The sequence below is a fragment of the Hemitrygon akajei genome, chromosome 13 (genome assembly GCF_048418815.1).
Source record: "Hemitrygon akajei chromosome 13, sHemAka1.3, whole genome shotgun sequence".
Taxonomy (NCBI): Eukaryota; Metazoa; Chordata; class Chondrichthyes; order Myliobatiformes; family Dasyatidae; genus Hemitrygon; species Hemitrygon akajei.
The window spans coordinates 74,831,493-74,848,423 of record NC_133136.1 but is presented as its reverse complement, the minus strand read 5'-3'; the positions used below and the strand labels follow the sequence as shown (position 1 = coordinate 74,848,423).

The 16,931-nt window shown below is 37.9% G+C and overlaps 1 protein-coding gene across 1 annotated transcript in view; it reads right to left on the bottom strand.

Moving 5' to 3' along the window:
* The window catches only part of anapc4 (anaphase promoting complex subunit 4), an 89,917-nt gene that overhangs the window by 40,408 nt on the left and 32,578 nt on the right, over positions 1 to 16,931 (bottom strand). Inside the window, exons 11-16 of the mRNA XM_073064886.1 lie at positions 15,646 to 15,732; positions 10,046 to 10,110; positions 8,869 to 8,911; positions 8,611 to 8,687; positions 6,575 to 6,675; positions 3,690 to 3,741 (exon numbers count right to left, since the gene is read on the bottom strand). Coding sequence (XP_072920987.1) covers positions 3,690 to 3,741; positions 6,575 to 6,675; positions 8,611 to 8,687; positions 8,869 to 8,911; positions 10,046 to 10,110; positions 15,646 to 15,732 — 425 coding nt within the window. The remainder of the gene's footprint in view (positions 1 to 3,689; positions 3,742 to 6,574; positions 6,676 to 8,610; positions 8,688 to 8,868; positions 8,912 to 10,045; positions 10,111 to 15,645; positions 15,733 to 16,931) is intronic.

Below are 16,931 nucleotides of genomic sequence, written 5' to 3'. Positions count from 1 at the left end.
GCCAAGTGGAAATTAGTCCAGGACCAGCCTATTGGCTCAGGGTGTCTGACCCTCCGAGGGAGGAGTTGTAAAGTTTGATGGCCACAGGCAGGAATGACTTCCTAAAAACTGATACATCTGACTTTAGCTTCTCCTCAAATTGCAGGATAAATTCTATAATATTGCCACTGGCTCCTAAGAGCTCCTTTACCTTAAGCTCCCTAATCAAATATAGATCATCACATACCAGCCAATTCAGAATAGCTGATCCCCTAGTGGGCTCAACCACGAGCTGCTCTAAAAAGCCATCTATTTGGCATTCTACAAATTCTCTCTTGAGATCCCGCACCGACCTGATTTCCCTAATCTATCTGCATATTGACATTCACCATGACTATTGCAATATTATCCTTTCGACTTGACTTTTCCATCTTCTGTTGTAACTTGTAGCCCACATGCTGGCTGCTGCTCTGAGGCCTGTATAGAACTCTTATCAGGATCTTTTTACCCTTGCAGTTTTTTTGTAACTCTTTCCACAAAGATTCTATATCTTCTTATCCTATGTCACCTCTGCCTATGAATTTGATCTCATTTTTTTTTAAACCAACAGAGCTGAGCCACCCCCTTTGTCTACTTCTTTATCCTTTTGATACGAAGTGTATCCTTGGACGTTAAGCTCCCAACTATAACCTTCTTTCAGCTATGACTCAATAATGCCAACAACGTCATACCTGTCAATCTGTAACTGTGCCGCAAGATCATCTGCCTTACTCTGTATACCATATGCATTCAAATATAACACCTTCAGTCCTGTATTAATCACTCTTTTTGATTTTATCCCTTTGCTACATTACAAATTATTCCACTGACTACAATTTTGCCCTATCATCTGCCTGTCCTTCCTGACAGACTCATTACATACTGCCTCTGCTTGTATGCTCTGCAGAGTCAGAAAGGACAGCAAATGCGGTACTCAAGGAGTTGTATCAAAATGTGTGTAATATAAGAAATAAGGTGGATAATCTTGTTGCAATACTACAGATTGCCAGGTATGATGTTTTGGCCATCACTGAATTGTGGCTGAAGGATGGTTGTAGTTGGGAACTGAATGTCCAAGTTTACAAGTTACAATAGAGGGACAGGAAGGTAGGCAGAGGGGGTGATGTGGCTGTACTGGTAAGGAATGCCATCAAGTCAGTAGAAAGATGTGACATGGGATTGGAAGACGCTGAATCCTTGAGGGTTGAGTCAAGAAATTACAAGGGTAAAAGGACGTTGATGGCAGTTATATATGGGCTTCCCAACAATGGTTGGGAGGTGGACCACAGATTACAATAGGAAATAGAAAAGGTGAGTCAAAAGGGCAATGTTATGGTAGTCAATGGAGATTTTAACATGCAAGTTGATTAGGAAAATCAGGTTGGTAAAGGATCTCAAGAGAGTGAGTTTGTTGAATGCCGAAGAGATAGCTTCTTAGAGCAGTTTGTAGTGGAGCCTACTAGAGTATCAGCTATACTGGATTGGCTGTTATGTAATAAACCAGAGGCGATTAGGGAGCTTAACATAAAAGAACCCTTAGGAACCAGTGATCACAGTATGACTATGTTCAACTTGAAATTTGATAGGGAGACAGTAAAGTCTGATGTAGCAATATTTCAGTGGAGTAAGAAAAATTACTGTGGTATGAGAGAGGAGTTGGCCAAAGTAAATTGGAAGGAGCTGATGGCAGGGATGTCAGCAGAGCAGCAATGGCTTGCATTTCTGGGAAAAATGAGGAAGGTGCAGGACACGTATGTTCCAAAAAGGAAGAAATACTCAAATGGTAAAATAGTACAGCTGTGGCTGACAAGGGAAGTCAAAGCTATTGTAAAAACAAAAGAAAGGGCACACAACAAAGCAAAAATTAGTGGGAAGGTAGAGGATTGGGGAGTTTTTAAAAACCTACAAAGAGCAACTAAAATATCATTAGAAGGGAAAAGATGAAATATGAAAGCAAGCTAGCAAATAATATTGAAGTGGATAGTAAAAGATTTTTCAAGTATGTTACAAATAAAGGAGAAATGAGAGTGGAATTAGGATATAGTAGAGTGGTGGCAGGAGAAATAATAGCAGGGGACAAGGAAATGGCTAATGAACTAAATGAATATTTTGCGTCAGTCTTCACTGTGGAAGACACTAACAGTATGCCTGATGTTGTAGCGTGTGAAGGAAGAGAAGTGGGTGCAGTTACTGTTACATCAGAGAAGGTGCTCAAAAAACTGAAAGATCTGGTGGAGGGGCAGGTAGTTTTGAGGAAACAGGTAGGTTGCAGAAGGACTTAAGACAGATTAGGAGAATGGGCGATGAAGTGGCAAATGAAATACAATGTTGGAAAATGCGTGGTCATGCACTTTGGTAGTAGAATATGCAGACTATTTGCTAAACATGGAGAAAATCCAAGAATCTGAGATACAGAGGGTCATGGGAGTTCTTGTGCAGAACACCCTGAAGGTTAACTTGGCAGGTTGAGTTGGTGGTGAGGAAGGTGTTAGCATTCATTTCAAGAGGACTAGAATATAAGAACAAGAATGTGATGCTGCGGCTTTATAAGGCACTGGTGAGGCCTCACATTGAATATTGTGAACAGCTTTGGGCACCTCATTTTAGAAAAAATGTGCTGTCATTGGAGAGGGCCACAAGGATGATTCCAGGAATGAAAGGGTTATCATACAAGGAACATTTCATGGCTCTGGGTCTGTACTCACTGGAATACAGAAGGATGGGGGGGTGGGGGAATCTCATTGAAACCTTTCGAATGTTGAAAGGCCTAGACAGAGTAGATGTGGAAAGGATGTTTCCCATGGTGGGACAGTCTAGGACAAGAGGGCACAGCTTCAGGATAGAGGGGCGCCCTTTCAAAACAGAGCTGTGGAGAAATTTATTTAGCCAAAGAGTGGTGATTTTCTGGAGTTTGTTGCCACATGCAGCTGTGGAGGCCAGGTTGTTGGGTGTACGTAAGGCAGAGATTGATAGGTTCTTGATTGGACACGGAATCAAAGGTTACAGGGCGAAGGCCGGGAACTGGGGTTGAGGAGGAGACAGAAAAAAAAGGATCAACCATGATTGAATGGCGGAGCAGACTTGATGGGCCAGATAGCCTAATTCTGCTCCTATACCTTATGGTTTTATACCAACCTCCCTATCCTTAGCCTTATCACTCCGGTTCTCATCCCCCAGCTAAATTAGTTTAAACCCTCCTCACCAGTTCTCACAATCCTGCCCACAAGGATATTGGTTCCCCTTGGGTTCAAATGCAACTTGCCCCTTTTATACCAGTCATACCTTCCCCAGAAGAGATTCCAACGATCCAGAAATCTGAAGTACTACTCCCTGCACCAGTCTGTCAGTCATGCATTCATCTGCCAAAACATCCTATTCTTACCCTCACCTACGCACAGGCAGCAATCCAGGGCTTACTTTTCAGCTTTCTACCTAGCTCTCTAAACTTTTTCTTTTCCTACCTATGTCATTACAGTGAGCAGTGATGCACATCCAGACAGCTACCAAATATGAGGGGATGGACTGGCAGCAATTCCATATGAAAGTGGTGCTGCCCATATCAGAGCTCTTTGGGTTTAATGCTGTCTGCTGAAACACATTTCATTTTCTGTTAATGAATCAGCCTCTGCACACTGACAAAATCAAATACATCATATTTAATTTGTACTTACTGTAACAACTCATTTGCTTTTAGAATGAATGTTCCCACAGCACTTATGGCATCTTTGAAAGAAAACAAGTTTTGTAAGTATTGACCAGTAGTACATCAAAATTTAACCTTATGGTGGCTTTCCAATATGCCACAGCAAAAAGAGGTAAACACAGAATTCTGAGTTGCAGATGTCTCAATTGTAACTTTCTTTGGCTCACTATTAATAAGTAAGGGATTATAATTGGTCTATCATACAGTTGGATCACATTGTCTAATTTGTGATAGCCATGAAAATCAAACAAAAACTCAACAAAACGTCTACAAACTTACTACTGGAATTATCATCAGCAAAAATAAATGTGTCTTGTTGGGAAATAATATCAAATTCATAAGACTGAAATAAATCAGCACTAGCTCCACTAAAGTTAGACAGTGATGTGAATCTATTGTTGGTAGTCACTTGTCTTTGAATAAGACCATGACATCAAGTCTATAGTATTTTGACATGTCTAACATGCCAAAACATATAACCTCTATCACCAGAGGTACTGATGAGAAAATAATAGTCTATATGTAGACCGATCCCCTGGTTCTGATGGGATGCATCACTGGGTACTAAAAGAAATGGCAGAAATCTTAGCAGATGTGTTTGTGATAGATGACCAAAATTATCTGGACAGGTCCTGGTGGATTGGTACACAGTGTATGCCACACCACCCTTTAACAAAAGATGTAGACAAACGGTGAGTAATTTAATGTCTGTATTTAGGAAAATGGTTGAAACTATCATTAAGGAAGAAATAGCAAGAGAGCTGGATAGAAGTGGCTTCATCAGCAGACACAGCATGGATTCATGAAGAGCAGGTTCCGAATAACAAAGTTACTGGAGTTCTTTGTGGATATGAGCACATTGGATAGAGGGGAAGAGATGGATGTTGCATACTTGGATTTTCAGATGTCGTTTGATAAGGTGCCATATAAAAGACAGATAAGGATGCATGGGGGCAATGTATTAGCATGGATATAGGATTGGTTCACTGAGAGAAGGCAGGGAGTTGGGATAAATAGGTACTCCTCTGGTTAGTGGTAAGTTTTACCACAGGGGTTGCTGCTTGGCCCGCAACTGTTCACAATCTACATCAATGAATCGGAAGAGGGGACTGAATGTAACGTATCTAGGTTTGCTGATGACATTAAATTGAGTGGAAAGGTAATTGTACAGAAGATGTAAAGAGCCTACAGAGAGATATAGATAGATTAATTGTGTGGGCAAGAATCTGGCTGATGGAGAACAATGAGGTCAACCACTTTGGAAGGAAAACTAGAAGATCAGATTATTATTGAAATGGTAAAATGCTGTTATACTGAGGGACTTGGGAGTGCTTATGCCTGAATAGCAAAAGTTGGCTTGCAGATGAAACAGGTTATCAAGAAGGCAAACTGAATTTGAGAGCAGGGGGGTTATGCTGTAATTATACAGGGTACTGGTGAGGCCACACCTGGAGTACTGTGTGCAGTCTGGTCTCCTTCCTTGAGGAAAGATGTACTGGCTTTGGAGGTGGTGCAGAGGGGGTTCACCAGATTGATTCTAGAGATAAGGAGGTTAGCCTTCAAGGAGAGATTGAGCCACCTAGTCTATACTTGCTGGAATTCCAAAGATTGAGAGGAGACCTTATAGAACCATAACAAATTGTGAAAAGAATAGATAAGACAGAGGCAGGAAAGTTGTTTCCACTCATAGGTGAGACTAGAACTAGGGATATAGCCTCAAGATTTGGGGGAATAGAGTTAGGATGGAGATGATGAGAAAACACTTCCCCAGAGAGTAGTAAATCTGTGGAATTCTCTGCCAAGAAGCAGTAGAGGTTACCACATTAAATACACTTAAGACACAGTTAGATAGCTTTTTGTATAGCAGGAGATTTTGGGTTATGGAGAAAAGGCAGGTGGGTTAAGTCTACAGCCAGATCAGCCACAACCTTACTGAAAGGTGGAGCAGGCTCGAAAGGCCAGAATGAATTTTGAGATTCTCTATTCCTGTTTGCTTCATCCATTCTAGATTCCTCATATGAGCAAGTCCCGCTTTTTAAGAAGGTACACCAAAGTGAACAATCTAATGCTCATGGTTCCCAGTAGTACGCATCAATAACAAAGCCTTTCAGGGATGTTCTGAGAATGTATGGGAATCTTTTCTGTTTGCCCTCCCTCCTGTCATTAAGACATTTTTCTGACATGTCCTGCCCACCTGATCTGTGACCCTTTCAGCAATGTACATGTGCTGGGGAGGTTTGTTTGGGACAGAATTTGGCAGTGGAGTACTCTTCATAGAGAAGTCTGGCATGTCTGCTATAGAATGCCTATGTCTCACAAGCATAAAATGGACTTATGACAATAGCGCGATCCACCAATAGAAAAGACATCACAGTAAATTATAATGGACCAGATTGTCTTTTTTTCCCTAAATATTTATTCAAAGCACATGAGCCTTACAGGCTGAGCCAGTATTTAATTGCCAATTACTAGTTGTTCTTGACAAGGTGGTACAGAGCTACCTTCTTGAAAGGCTGCAGTCCTCAACGTGCGGGTACACCCACAATGCTATTAGGGAATTTTGAATCAGTGGTGGTGTAGGATGGAAAACTATTTTCAAGTCAGGATGGTGTCTGACTTGGCAGGGAAGTTCCAGACGGTGGTGTTCCCATGCCTTCGCTGCTATTGTCCTTCTTTCTGATAGAAGTCATGTGTTTTGCACTGTGCTGCACCATGTGTTTTAGAAATACACTTGAATTATCAAGGATACCTATTTTAAATAAAAAAAACTCTATATACTGAGAATAATCATATCCAATTTCTTAATAGTCATTAATTTCTGTATTTATAAATTTCAAAATATTTAAAATATACCTTCTATTGCTGGTACATTTAATCCTAAAGGTTGGTATTTCTGCTTCCACATAGCCATTCCCTTTAGTTCATTTAAATGGTACAGAAGAGCCTCTGATCCACTGTGTGTGAAGAAGACAGAGCAACAGAAAAACAACTCATGATACAGTATATAAAAGTCACATCATAAAAGGATTTTTCATCCTAAAAATATGCCATATAACAGACAATGCAATTGAAAAACTAAATTTATAATGCCAAAAGTCTTTTATTTCTATCTGTATGAAATATGCTTATTATTTAAGAATCACCATGCAATTTCAGTTATATCAGCAGTTTCATATTTTATCTTCTAAATGAAATCATGAAATTTATTATGCAGACTTTAGCCTTGTGGGATTAATGCTCACAATGGATTAATTAGGAGCTCATTTGCTTTTTATTCAAGAGTTTATGGGAACAAATCCCAATTAAAAATAAACTCAGACTTTATGCTGATCTTCCATGCAATCCTACAATATTGGAGGTTTCAAGTTACAGTTGAGATCTTAAACAGGTGTTAAATTATCATTTTATATCTTGAAGATCGGAGATTTACCTCAAAGAAGACTATCTTGTCAAAATCGTATCAGTATTTATGAAAGCTTGAAATATGCAAATTGCATTCTGTAAATTCTTCATAATAATTCTGAATCAAGGTGGGTGCCAAGGTGTACTAGCAATAATGAATAGTAATTTTACCCTCTCAGTGACAAATTGTGAGAGAGGATTCTATAATAACACACAAAATGCTGGAAGAACACAGGAGGTCAGGGAGTATCTATGGAGAGGAATAAACAGTAGATGTTTCAGGACATGACCCAAAATGTCAACTGCTTATTCCTCTCCACAGATGCTGCCTGACCTGCTGAGTCCCTCCAGCATTCTGTGTGTGTTGCTCTGCAATATCTACAATTTCCAGCATCTACAGAATCTCCATGTTTCAATTCATAATTCTTGTAATTACTGACAGTATCACCCATGAAAACTACCAGATTGTTGTAAAAATGCAATCTTTTAAGGAGCTGAACTGATCATCCTGATCTGGTTTGACTTTATGTGATGCCAGTCCCATACTTAACAAAAGAGGAGAAATAAACCCTTCTTTCCAGTGTTACCCACCTTATTAAAAGTCCACAAAAGCAATTTGGCAGTGGGAAATAAGTTCAAAATGGCTCTCCTTTCCTAAGCATCTAGAATTTCTTCTGCTGTTAAGTCTTCCCTTATAATGAAATGAAACCATTTGCATGGTTGCCACTTATGTAATTTCTATGATTGACTGCAACATTCTTACTGGGCTAAATAAAGCCACGCTCAATTGCCAGAGCAGCTATGCTTCACAGATTCATTTCAAATCTTATTTTGTTTTTTCCACTAGTTATTAACTTGGTATCTCATGAGTTGGCTGGGGTAGGGGAGGGTAGGGGTGGTTTGAGTTCAAATATACTATTTTAACAATACTACTTTCATTTTAAATATTAACTTGCTCCATTTGGTAGCTTTATAAAAACTAAATCTATATTACCTTTCACTGTTATTAACAGGTGACATCACCATACTATGACTGAAATATCTGTGTTTGTATTTGTCCATTCTAGATGATGATTGTTGTAACAGTCAAATATTTAGATTGCATTTATGGCTGTATTCCACTTCAGTGCTTGCAGTTAATTTAGTTTGGATAGCGAATGCCAGATATTGGAAGTAGTAGAAGAATTGCATTGATTTAAAAACTGCTATTCATTTAGCAACTACATCCTGGTGGAGACTGAAAAGCTCATGTTCCTCATGGGAATAATTCTGGAAATTTGTAAAGTAACAATATTGTCCTAAATGAAATAAGCCCAAAGCAAGAACAATGGAAAATCCGTATTTGTTTAGTTCACAGCTATAAAAATGAAATATTGACAATATTTTTAAAAAATGTAAGTTTGATTCTAATCATATCTTACAGGTGTTGTGCAGCATAAAAGCTTCAATAATAAACTCTTCCTCAATTTAAAAGAATGATATTTTACCTTTGTAGGTGACTAATAACCAGTTTCTGAATACTAGAGTAAGATGATTCGATGGACTGACCAAGCTTCTTTAAACCCTGTTTTAAACAAAGGAATATGTTCACACGCGAAATGGAAGCTATCAACAGTACATTTCACAAAAAGGTTGTACCAAATTTAAGAAATAACTTTACCAAAACCACTTTTATTAGTATATTCAAGATCACTACCAGTTGTCAAAATTTTTATTTAATTCTTTATATCTTTCAGTATACTCACTTTAACTGTTAGCTGGTTCATAAGTAAAGACTGCAATTCTGGACTACAAACAAAAACACACACATTTTACTTACAGTTAGACAATGTAGATACCTTGTCAAATTTTTAACTAATCAAGAAGCAAAGTATTTCACAAAGAACAGTAACAGAGGGATGGATATGGAGGAGTTAAAGATGTTGGATGCGCTGAACCAAGAAAAAAACAGGCAGAGTTAAAACAGGTGAAAATTAATACACAAGTAGAGGCAGTGGAATTATGTAAAAGAAATTTGAAAAGAGATGAAGGTAATCACATAAGAAATGCACTTATGCACACAGTAGAAGCTAATGGATGAAAGATTAAGACAGGAAAAGCAGAAAAATGGCACTTGGTTCAAAATACTGGTTTCACCTATATAAATTTATTATATAAGAATTAAAATAACTTAAAAATATCTATTTAAAAGTCAGCAAAGCAATATCCAAATAAAATCAAGAAAATGTGTATGTAAAATTAAATAAGCCTTTGAGAGATATTAAAACTTATGGGAAGTTATGGTGAGAAAGGAGCACCATATAAATTAGTTAAATCAAAGTTAACTTTAGCAGGCAGCCCACAAAATGAACTTGATCTTTAGAGGGCAATGAACATCACATAGAGACAGTTAAATAAAATTGATTTTTTAAAATCTTAGAACAGGTTTCTTGAAAACGAATAAAATAAAATCAGCACCAACAGAAGAAGATATAAAAGTATAAAATAAAATGAATTGATTAAACAGGTGCTAAAAAGAAGGCCCTAAGGGAAAACAAGAATCAAAGAATAAATATTTCAAAACAGCTTATAGTTAGCATCATCATCCTCAGAGAGATTAAGGAGTTTCAGAAACACATTGGAAAAAAAATTACAAAAACTACAAATAAATGGAACTATAAAGAAATAATGTCAATCATTTGAAGCAAACCTGACAACCTACCATGATGGGAGTAAACATGTCAAAATTGAGGGTTTGCAAATCAAATGTAAACAGGCATGCTACATGCCAATTTTTACACATATTTAAAAGGTATTGAAATGATGGTTTGTCATTACCTAACAGGAAAATGAATCTGTCAGATAAATTACCGTATTAAGAACATGCATGTGCTATTTTAATCATATTTTTGTTATAATATTCAAGAGGCTTAACAAACTTACCTAGCTTTACCCCACATCAGGAGTTGCATGAATTCTTCCTGGACTGAAGTTTGAGTATTTTTTTCCTAAACAGAAAAATAATTACATTTGAAGATTCTGGAGCAAATAATCTCACATCTGGGATTCTCACTACCATACAGGCTATTACACAGCAATGGAAATAGACAAAATTAATTTCCAAGCAGTTATGAGCAATGGGGGATAAAAGCAGAAAACCTTGCCAGTAGAGAATGAATGGCTGTTAGACAAGCTATTTTATACTTAGAATTATTTGGGTTATTTTAAACATATTTATTTTATGTGTTTTTAATTTTAAAGGACACATTTCAATAATCTTTATACATTTGTAATGTTTAATCTTTACTGATTTTTGAATATCCATCAAAACTAGAAACATTCATATATAAACTCCTTGACAGTATTTCAGCCTGAGAGCGTAGCTTTCCTGGCTGTCAAAGTGATTCTGTGGGCTTTATGATTAAGGGAATACTAGGTTAATTCAAGAAATTAATGCAGCAGGTAAGGGAATGGTGAGCATGGATGTTTACTGTTCCCATGAAATTCTGGACTACTGGGATGAAAGGCTTATCTTCTCTCTGACTTGGTTAAAGCATAATTATTTCAAATGCCACCGAAGGAATTCTCTGCTAAAGCATTTAAGTTGCACCATAATGATAACTGCATATGATCAACTACCCCAATGAAAATGGAATAACAACTGTAACACTCTTAATAAGTTTCGGTCTCCAAGGAGCTATATTTCTGAATATTGTGTGACCACTTATAACATTTTAAGCATTAAGATCTTATCTTAATAATGAAATTAAATAATTAACTTTATTTTGTCTAATAATCTTGAATTAACTCTCCAATCTTTGTTCATTTATATAGAATATAACAATAATGGTTATTTGCAAATACAGGTCGAGTACCCCTTATCTGAAAATCCAAAATCCGAAAACCCCCAAAATCTGAAACTTATTTGAGCGCTGACATGACATCACAAATGGAAAATTCCACAAGGCACTGGGAAAGTTCCCAGGCAACGTGCAGGTCTCTGCACACCAAGGACAGTTCTGAGAAGTGAGCTCACATATGTAATGGATAGAAGATAATGAAAAACAGAAAAAAACACTTCATAAAGTGAAAAATGCAGATCTCGACTGTGTATTAAAAGATTTGATTCATCAGTGTCAGAGTCAACGCATGCTGCTTAATGGTATGCTGATCATTAAACAAGCAAAGATGTATCACGACAAACTGAAAATTGAAGGTAACTGTGAATATTCAGCAAGTTAGTTACAGAAATTAAAGAAAAGGTATGACATTAATTTTCTAAAGTCTGTTGATCATGAGGCAGCAGAAAAATTCATTGATGAGTTTTCCAAGATTGTCTCTGATGAAAATCTAACACCAAAGCAAGCCTACAATACTGATCATTATTATACCTTACATCAAACCTAAAAAAAGTACATTACAAATAGAGTATTGTAACCTTTTAATCAAAGCTCGACATTGTAAGTGGCAATTGAAAGTCTGCCATTGTTTGTTGTTGTTCAATAGCTGATTCAGATATTCTCCCATTGCTGCTGTGCTGCTTTTGTTACCCTGGACAATTACATTTTCATTGTATTAATGTTATGTAATAATTTTCCTGTTAAGTACACATGTGATAAGCAAGTGTAAAATAAAGATTGATTACCAATTGTACATAAATACAGAGTTCGAAATGATGGCGATCCCAAGCTATCTTATTATATACAGGTGGCCACCGTTTTTCGAACATTCGCTTTACGACACTTCACTGTTATGAAAGACCTACATTAGTTACCTGTTTTCGCTAACAGAAGGTGTTTTCACTGTTACGAAAATAGGCAGCGTGCGCCCCAAGCAGCCAAGCTCCTCCCCCGGAACTGCATTCTAGCCGCCATTGTTTAAACACTTGCCTGTGAGCATCTGTGCTTTATGTCGATTTATTTTGTGCATCTGTTAGGAAGATGAGTTCTAAGGTATCGGAAAAGCCTAAGAGAGCTCGTAAGGGTGTTACACTTAGCGTAAAACTAGACATAATTCAACGTTTCGATCGTGGTGAACCAAGTAAGGACATTGTCCGCACGTTGAACCATTCGCACTATTTATACGCTGGGAAAAAGACTCTTGAAAGCTGCCGATGTTACTGTTGGCTCTGCTTGTAGCAAAGTGGTCTCTCTTAGTCGGCATCAAATAATGGATAAAATGGAAAGTCTATTGCTTGAGTGGATTGATGGGTGTACAAAGCATGGTGTTCCGTTATCTTATACTTAAGGAGAAATCAGTCAGTCTTTTTAATAAGCTGAAACAGAAAACACTGGACGATGGTAATGAAATTGTTGCGAAAGTGGAATTTAAATGTAGTCATGGATGGTTTGATCGGTTTCTGAGGAGAGGGTAGCTTCGTAGTTTAACGTTTACTGGAGAGAGTGCTTCCACTGATACTGAAGCTGCCAAAAAGTTCCGAGCAAAAATTGCCGAGCAAGACATTTATTTCAATAGAAGAAAAGCAGGCTAAGGGACACTAGGCATCGAAGCCCAGGTTTACCTTAATGCCTATGATTAATGCCACTGGTGATGCTGGCCTTAAGCTTCTACTAGTGAACCATTCAGAAAATACAAGGGCACTTAAAGGCATTGATAAGAAAACACTTCCCGTTGTGTTCCATGCACCCCAACCTCCGACAACTCAGCCTAACACACCATCATCAGTGTGCTTGCTGTCTTCCTGATTCCGGTAAGTGAAACTACACTGTACAGTACATACATTATTTCTACTTTATATAGGCTGTGTATTCTTATGTGATATTTGGTATGATTTGTTATTTGGTATGAGACTGCTTCTGCTATGCTAGTAGCGCTAAGTAGTGAGAATTTCGCTACACTAGACAGTGCTACAATGATTGCAGGAAAGTATTTCTACTTTATAGAGGCTGTGTATTTATCATATCATTCCCGCTTTTACTAAATGTTACTGTTACTTTAGGTTTTATGTGTTATTTGGCATGATTTTGTAGGTTATTTTTTGGGTCTGGGAACGCTCACAAAATTTTTCCCATATTAATAAATGGTAATTGCTTCTTTGCTTAGCGACATTTCGGCTTACAACTGATTTCATAGGAATGCTCTACCTTCGGATAGCAGGGGAAACCTACATTCCAAAATCTGAAATCAGAAACACTTCCAGCCCCAAGCATTTTGGATAAGGAGTACTCAACTTGTACTACCAGATGGACTACGTATTAGATTACCAAGACAGAGGTCAGATTTAGTGTAAATTTTTGTTCCAATGCAGGACAGGATATAATTAATCAAAGAGATCAGTAACAAGATTCACTTTGAATATAATACCTATTATGATTAGTTCCAAGTTCAAGTTCATGGGCTGGAAGGGCCTATTCCACATTGTATTTCAATAAATTAACAAAACAGGCATTATACCTGTATACACCAAATGAAACAATGTTCTTCCAGACCAAGGTGCATTTACTGTAGAACACAAGTTAAAAAGTAAACAGTATATGCTACCAGCACTTCATATGTGATGAGACCTGGGGGGGGGGGGGGGGGGGGGGTGTGCTGGCAAAGAGTTCAGTAGTCTCACAGCCTGGAGGAAGAAGCTGTTTCCCATCCTAACAGTTGATATCTAATGTCCTCACCATATAAGAGCAAGTTGCACCTCCCTCTTAGAGTTCCTTAGATGTTTTTAATAAGTAGGCCTTTTGTTTATTGAACTGAATTCACTTTATTACAGTGGACTTGCTTTTTTTTTTGATCCATATTATTGCCATCACCCTGAGTTTGTCCTTCAGCTTCTCAAAAACAAAAATATTAAGGACAAGCCATTAGTCTTCTTGCAATGTTTTAAGAACTATTTTGGAATCTTGAACTTTCATGAAACACTTAAATGTTCTTTGACATGCACAAGAAAAAAGCTTTCTTTCAAAAAGATACTTAATCATTAAGGATTTTTGCTTGCTTTGAAAGATCTGAGATAATTAGACTTGTTTATTTTTAAAAATACCATAGCTGTAATATATTGTCCGGTTTAGAGAAAGACACAAGTAAAGTTTGTACAGATGTCCCCCTTTTACAAAGATAGAACGTTCCTATGAAACCTTTCTTAAGCTGAAATGGCGTAAAGAACCATTAATTTATATGGGAAAAATTTTCGTAGAAGCCAAAATCCTCTTTGTAATGCGAAAACAAGTTACTAATGTAAGTCTTTTGTAAAAGCAAAGTGGCATAAAGCGAACATTCGTAAAGCGGGGGACACCTGTATTATAAAGGATGTTAAAAAGCAGATATCAAGAATCATGGAATTGATGAGGACTTTCTCTCTTCCCTACTGCAGATGAATCCACTCAGTTAGCATTCCGATTAGTTGCATCACCAACTGGTATGGAGGCTCCAATGTATGGGATCGAAAGAGGCGGTGAAGTGTAGTAGACTCAGTCAGCTCCAAGACAGGCATAATACTCCACATCATTGAGGACATCTTCAAAAGGAGGTTTCTCACAAAAGCAGCATCCATCATTACGGACCCTTATCATTCAGGACATGCCCTCTACTCATTACTGCCATCAGGGAGAAGGCTGAGGAGCCTGAAGATGCACATTCAATGTTTGGGGTTCAATTCCCCCTGCAACTTGTAAGGAGTTTGTACGTTCTCCCCGTGACCTTGTAGGTTTCCACCAGGTGCTCTGGTTTCCTCCCACATTCCAAATACATACAAATTTGTTAGTAATTTGTTGGCATGCTATGTTAGCGCCAGAAGCACGGTGACCCTTCTGATCTATCCACAGCATATCTCATAGTGTTGAGTGCTGACAAGAACAATGCATTTCACTTTAGGTTCCAATGTTTTGATATACACGTGACAAATAAATCTAATCTTTGTAGTTTTATTTGTCAGTGAACAGTGAAGTTCTACACTGCCACAAAAACAAAAAAAATTCATGACATATGTCAGTGATCATAAACCTGATTCTGACAATTTCTCGACTGAGAAGACAAACCATACTGTGGAAATTATGTGAACTTAAGAGATCATCACACTCAGACCACGGTGAAAACCCATTTCCTGTTAGTTCTATCCTCTTGGATTACATTTGGGACTTAAGAGTCAGTTAAGAATGGCAAATACCAACCTACAACAACTCTATTATGGTGATGGATCACATGGTGCAATAAGGTTCTGGATATCATAGTTTGATTTACTTATATGAATCAAAGCACTCTTCACTGATTGAATTGTACCCACACATTCTTCCTGGCCACATACTTATTGAGAAAACAAAGATCTAATGAAATAGTCACATAGGTCTGACACTTGTTATTCACACAGTTGGGCCTTTTAGTTTTTGCACAATTCTCCCCGAGGGCAGTCAGATCTTCCTGTGATCATTTAACGACAACCACCTTCCTGGTTTCAGAAATGTTTGGGTTACATCTTGAAAGTGTACTGCATTACAGACAAACAATACCAAGTAGTTTGTTCCAGGGGATTTTTGGGGTTGTTATTTAACACAACACACAACTGAAATAGGATTATTTTTGCCAATACTAACCTGCACAAACTTTGTCAGCCTTAGGTCCATTTGCATTAAAATATCTTCCCAAGCCTCACACATGCAAGTCAGTGACAGTTTTTGGTACTAATGATTTAAAAAAAAAGAGTAATTAAACTGAAGTAGTGACATAACAAAGATTACAGCAACAAATGATCAATTAATTCAAATGACCAGGACCTGGTGAAGGCCGTCCATTGTGTTACGGCATTGCTTTAAACACAGCTCTTTGATTTACTTGCCAGAAGTCCATTCAGAGATATGACTAAAATCTATTAGCATAAGCTTCAATTTTTTTTAAGAAAGTTGTCATATATTTACAGTTGCAAGAAAAAGTTTGCAATACCTAATACCTATTTCGTGCGATAATAACAGGGTAGTTGTGATGGGTGATTTAAACTTCCCTAATATTGACTGGCATCTCCTGAGGGCAAAGGGTTTAGATTGGGTGGAGTTTGTTAGGTGTGTTCAGGAAGGTTTCCTGATGCAATATGTAGATAAGCCAACTAGAGAGGCCATACTTGATCTGGTAATGGGAAGTGAACCTGATCAGGTGTTAGATCTCTTGGTGGGAGAGCATTCTGGAGGTAGTGATCACAACTCTATCTCCTTTACCATAGTGCTAGAGAGGGATAGGAGCAGACAGTTTGGGAAAACATTTAATTGGGGTAGGCAGAAATATAATGCTATTGGGCAGGAACTTAGGAACATAAATTGGAAGCAGAGGTTCTCAGGAAAACGCATGACAGCAATGTGGCAAATGTTCAGGGAACATTTTCATGGCATTCTACATAGGTATGTTCCACTGAGGCAGGGAAAGGATGACAGGGTTAAAGAACCATGGTGTAGAAAGGACATAGAATATCTAGTTAAAAAGAAAAGCTTATGAAAGGTTCATGAAACTAGGTACTGCTAGAGCTCTAGAAAATTATAAGGGTGCCAGGAAGGAGCTCAATAATGAAATTAGGAGAACTAGAAGGTGCCATGGGAGGCCTTGGTGAGCAGGATTAAGGAAAACCCCAAGGTATTCTACAAGTATGTGAAGAGCAAGAGGGTGAGCCATGTGAGAATAGGACCAATCAGGAGTGAGAGTGGAAGCATGTGCATAGAGCCAGAGGAGGTAGCGGAGGTACTTAATGAATACTTCGCTTCAGTATTCATCAGTGAAAAGGACCTTGGCAATTGTGGGGATAACCTACAGCAGACTGACACACTTGAGTATACAGAAATTAAGAAAGAGAATGTGCTGGAGGTTTTGAAAGGTATTAGGTTAGATAAGTTCCTGG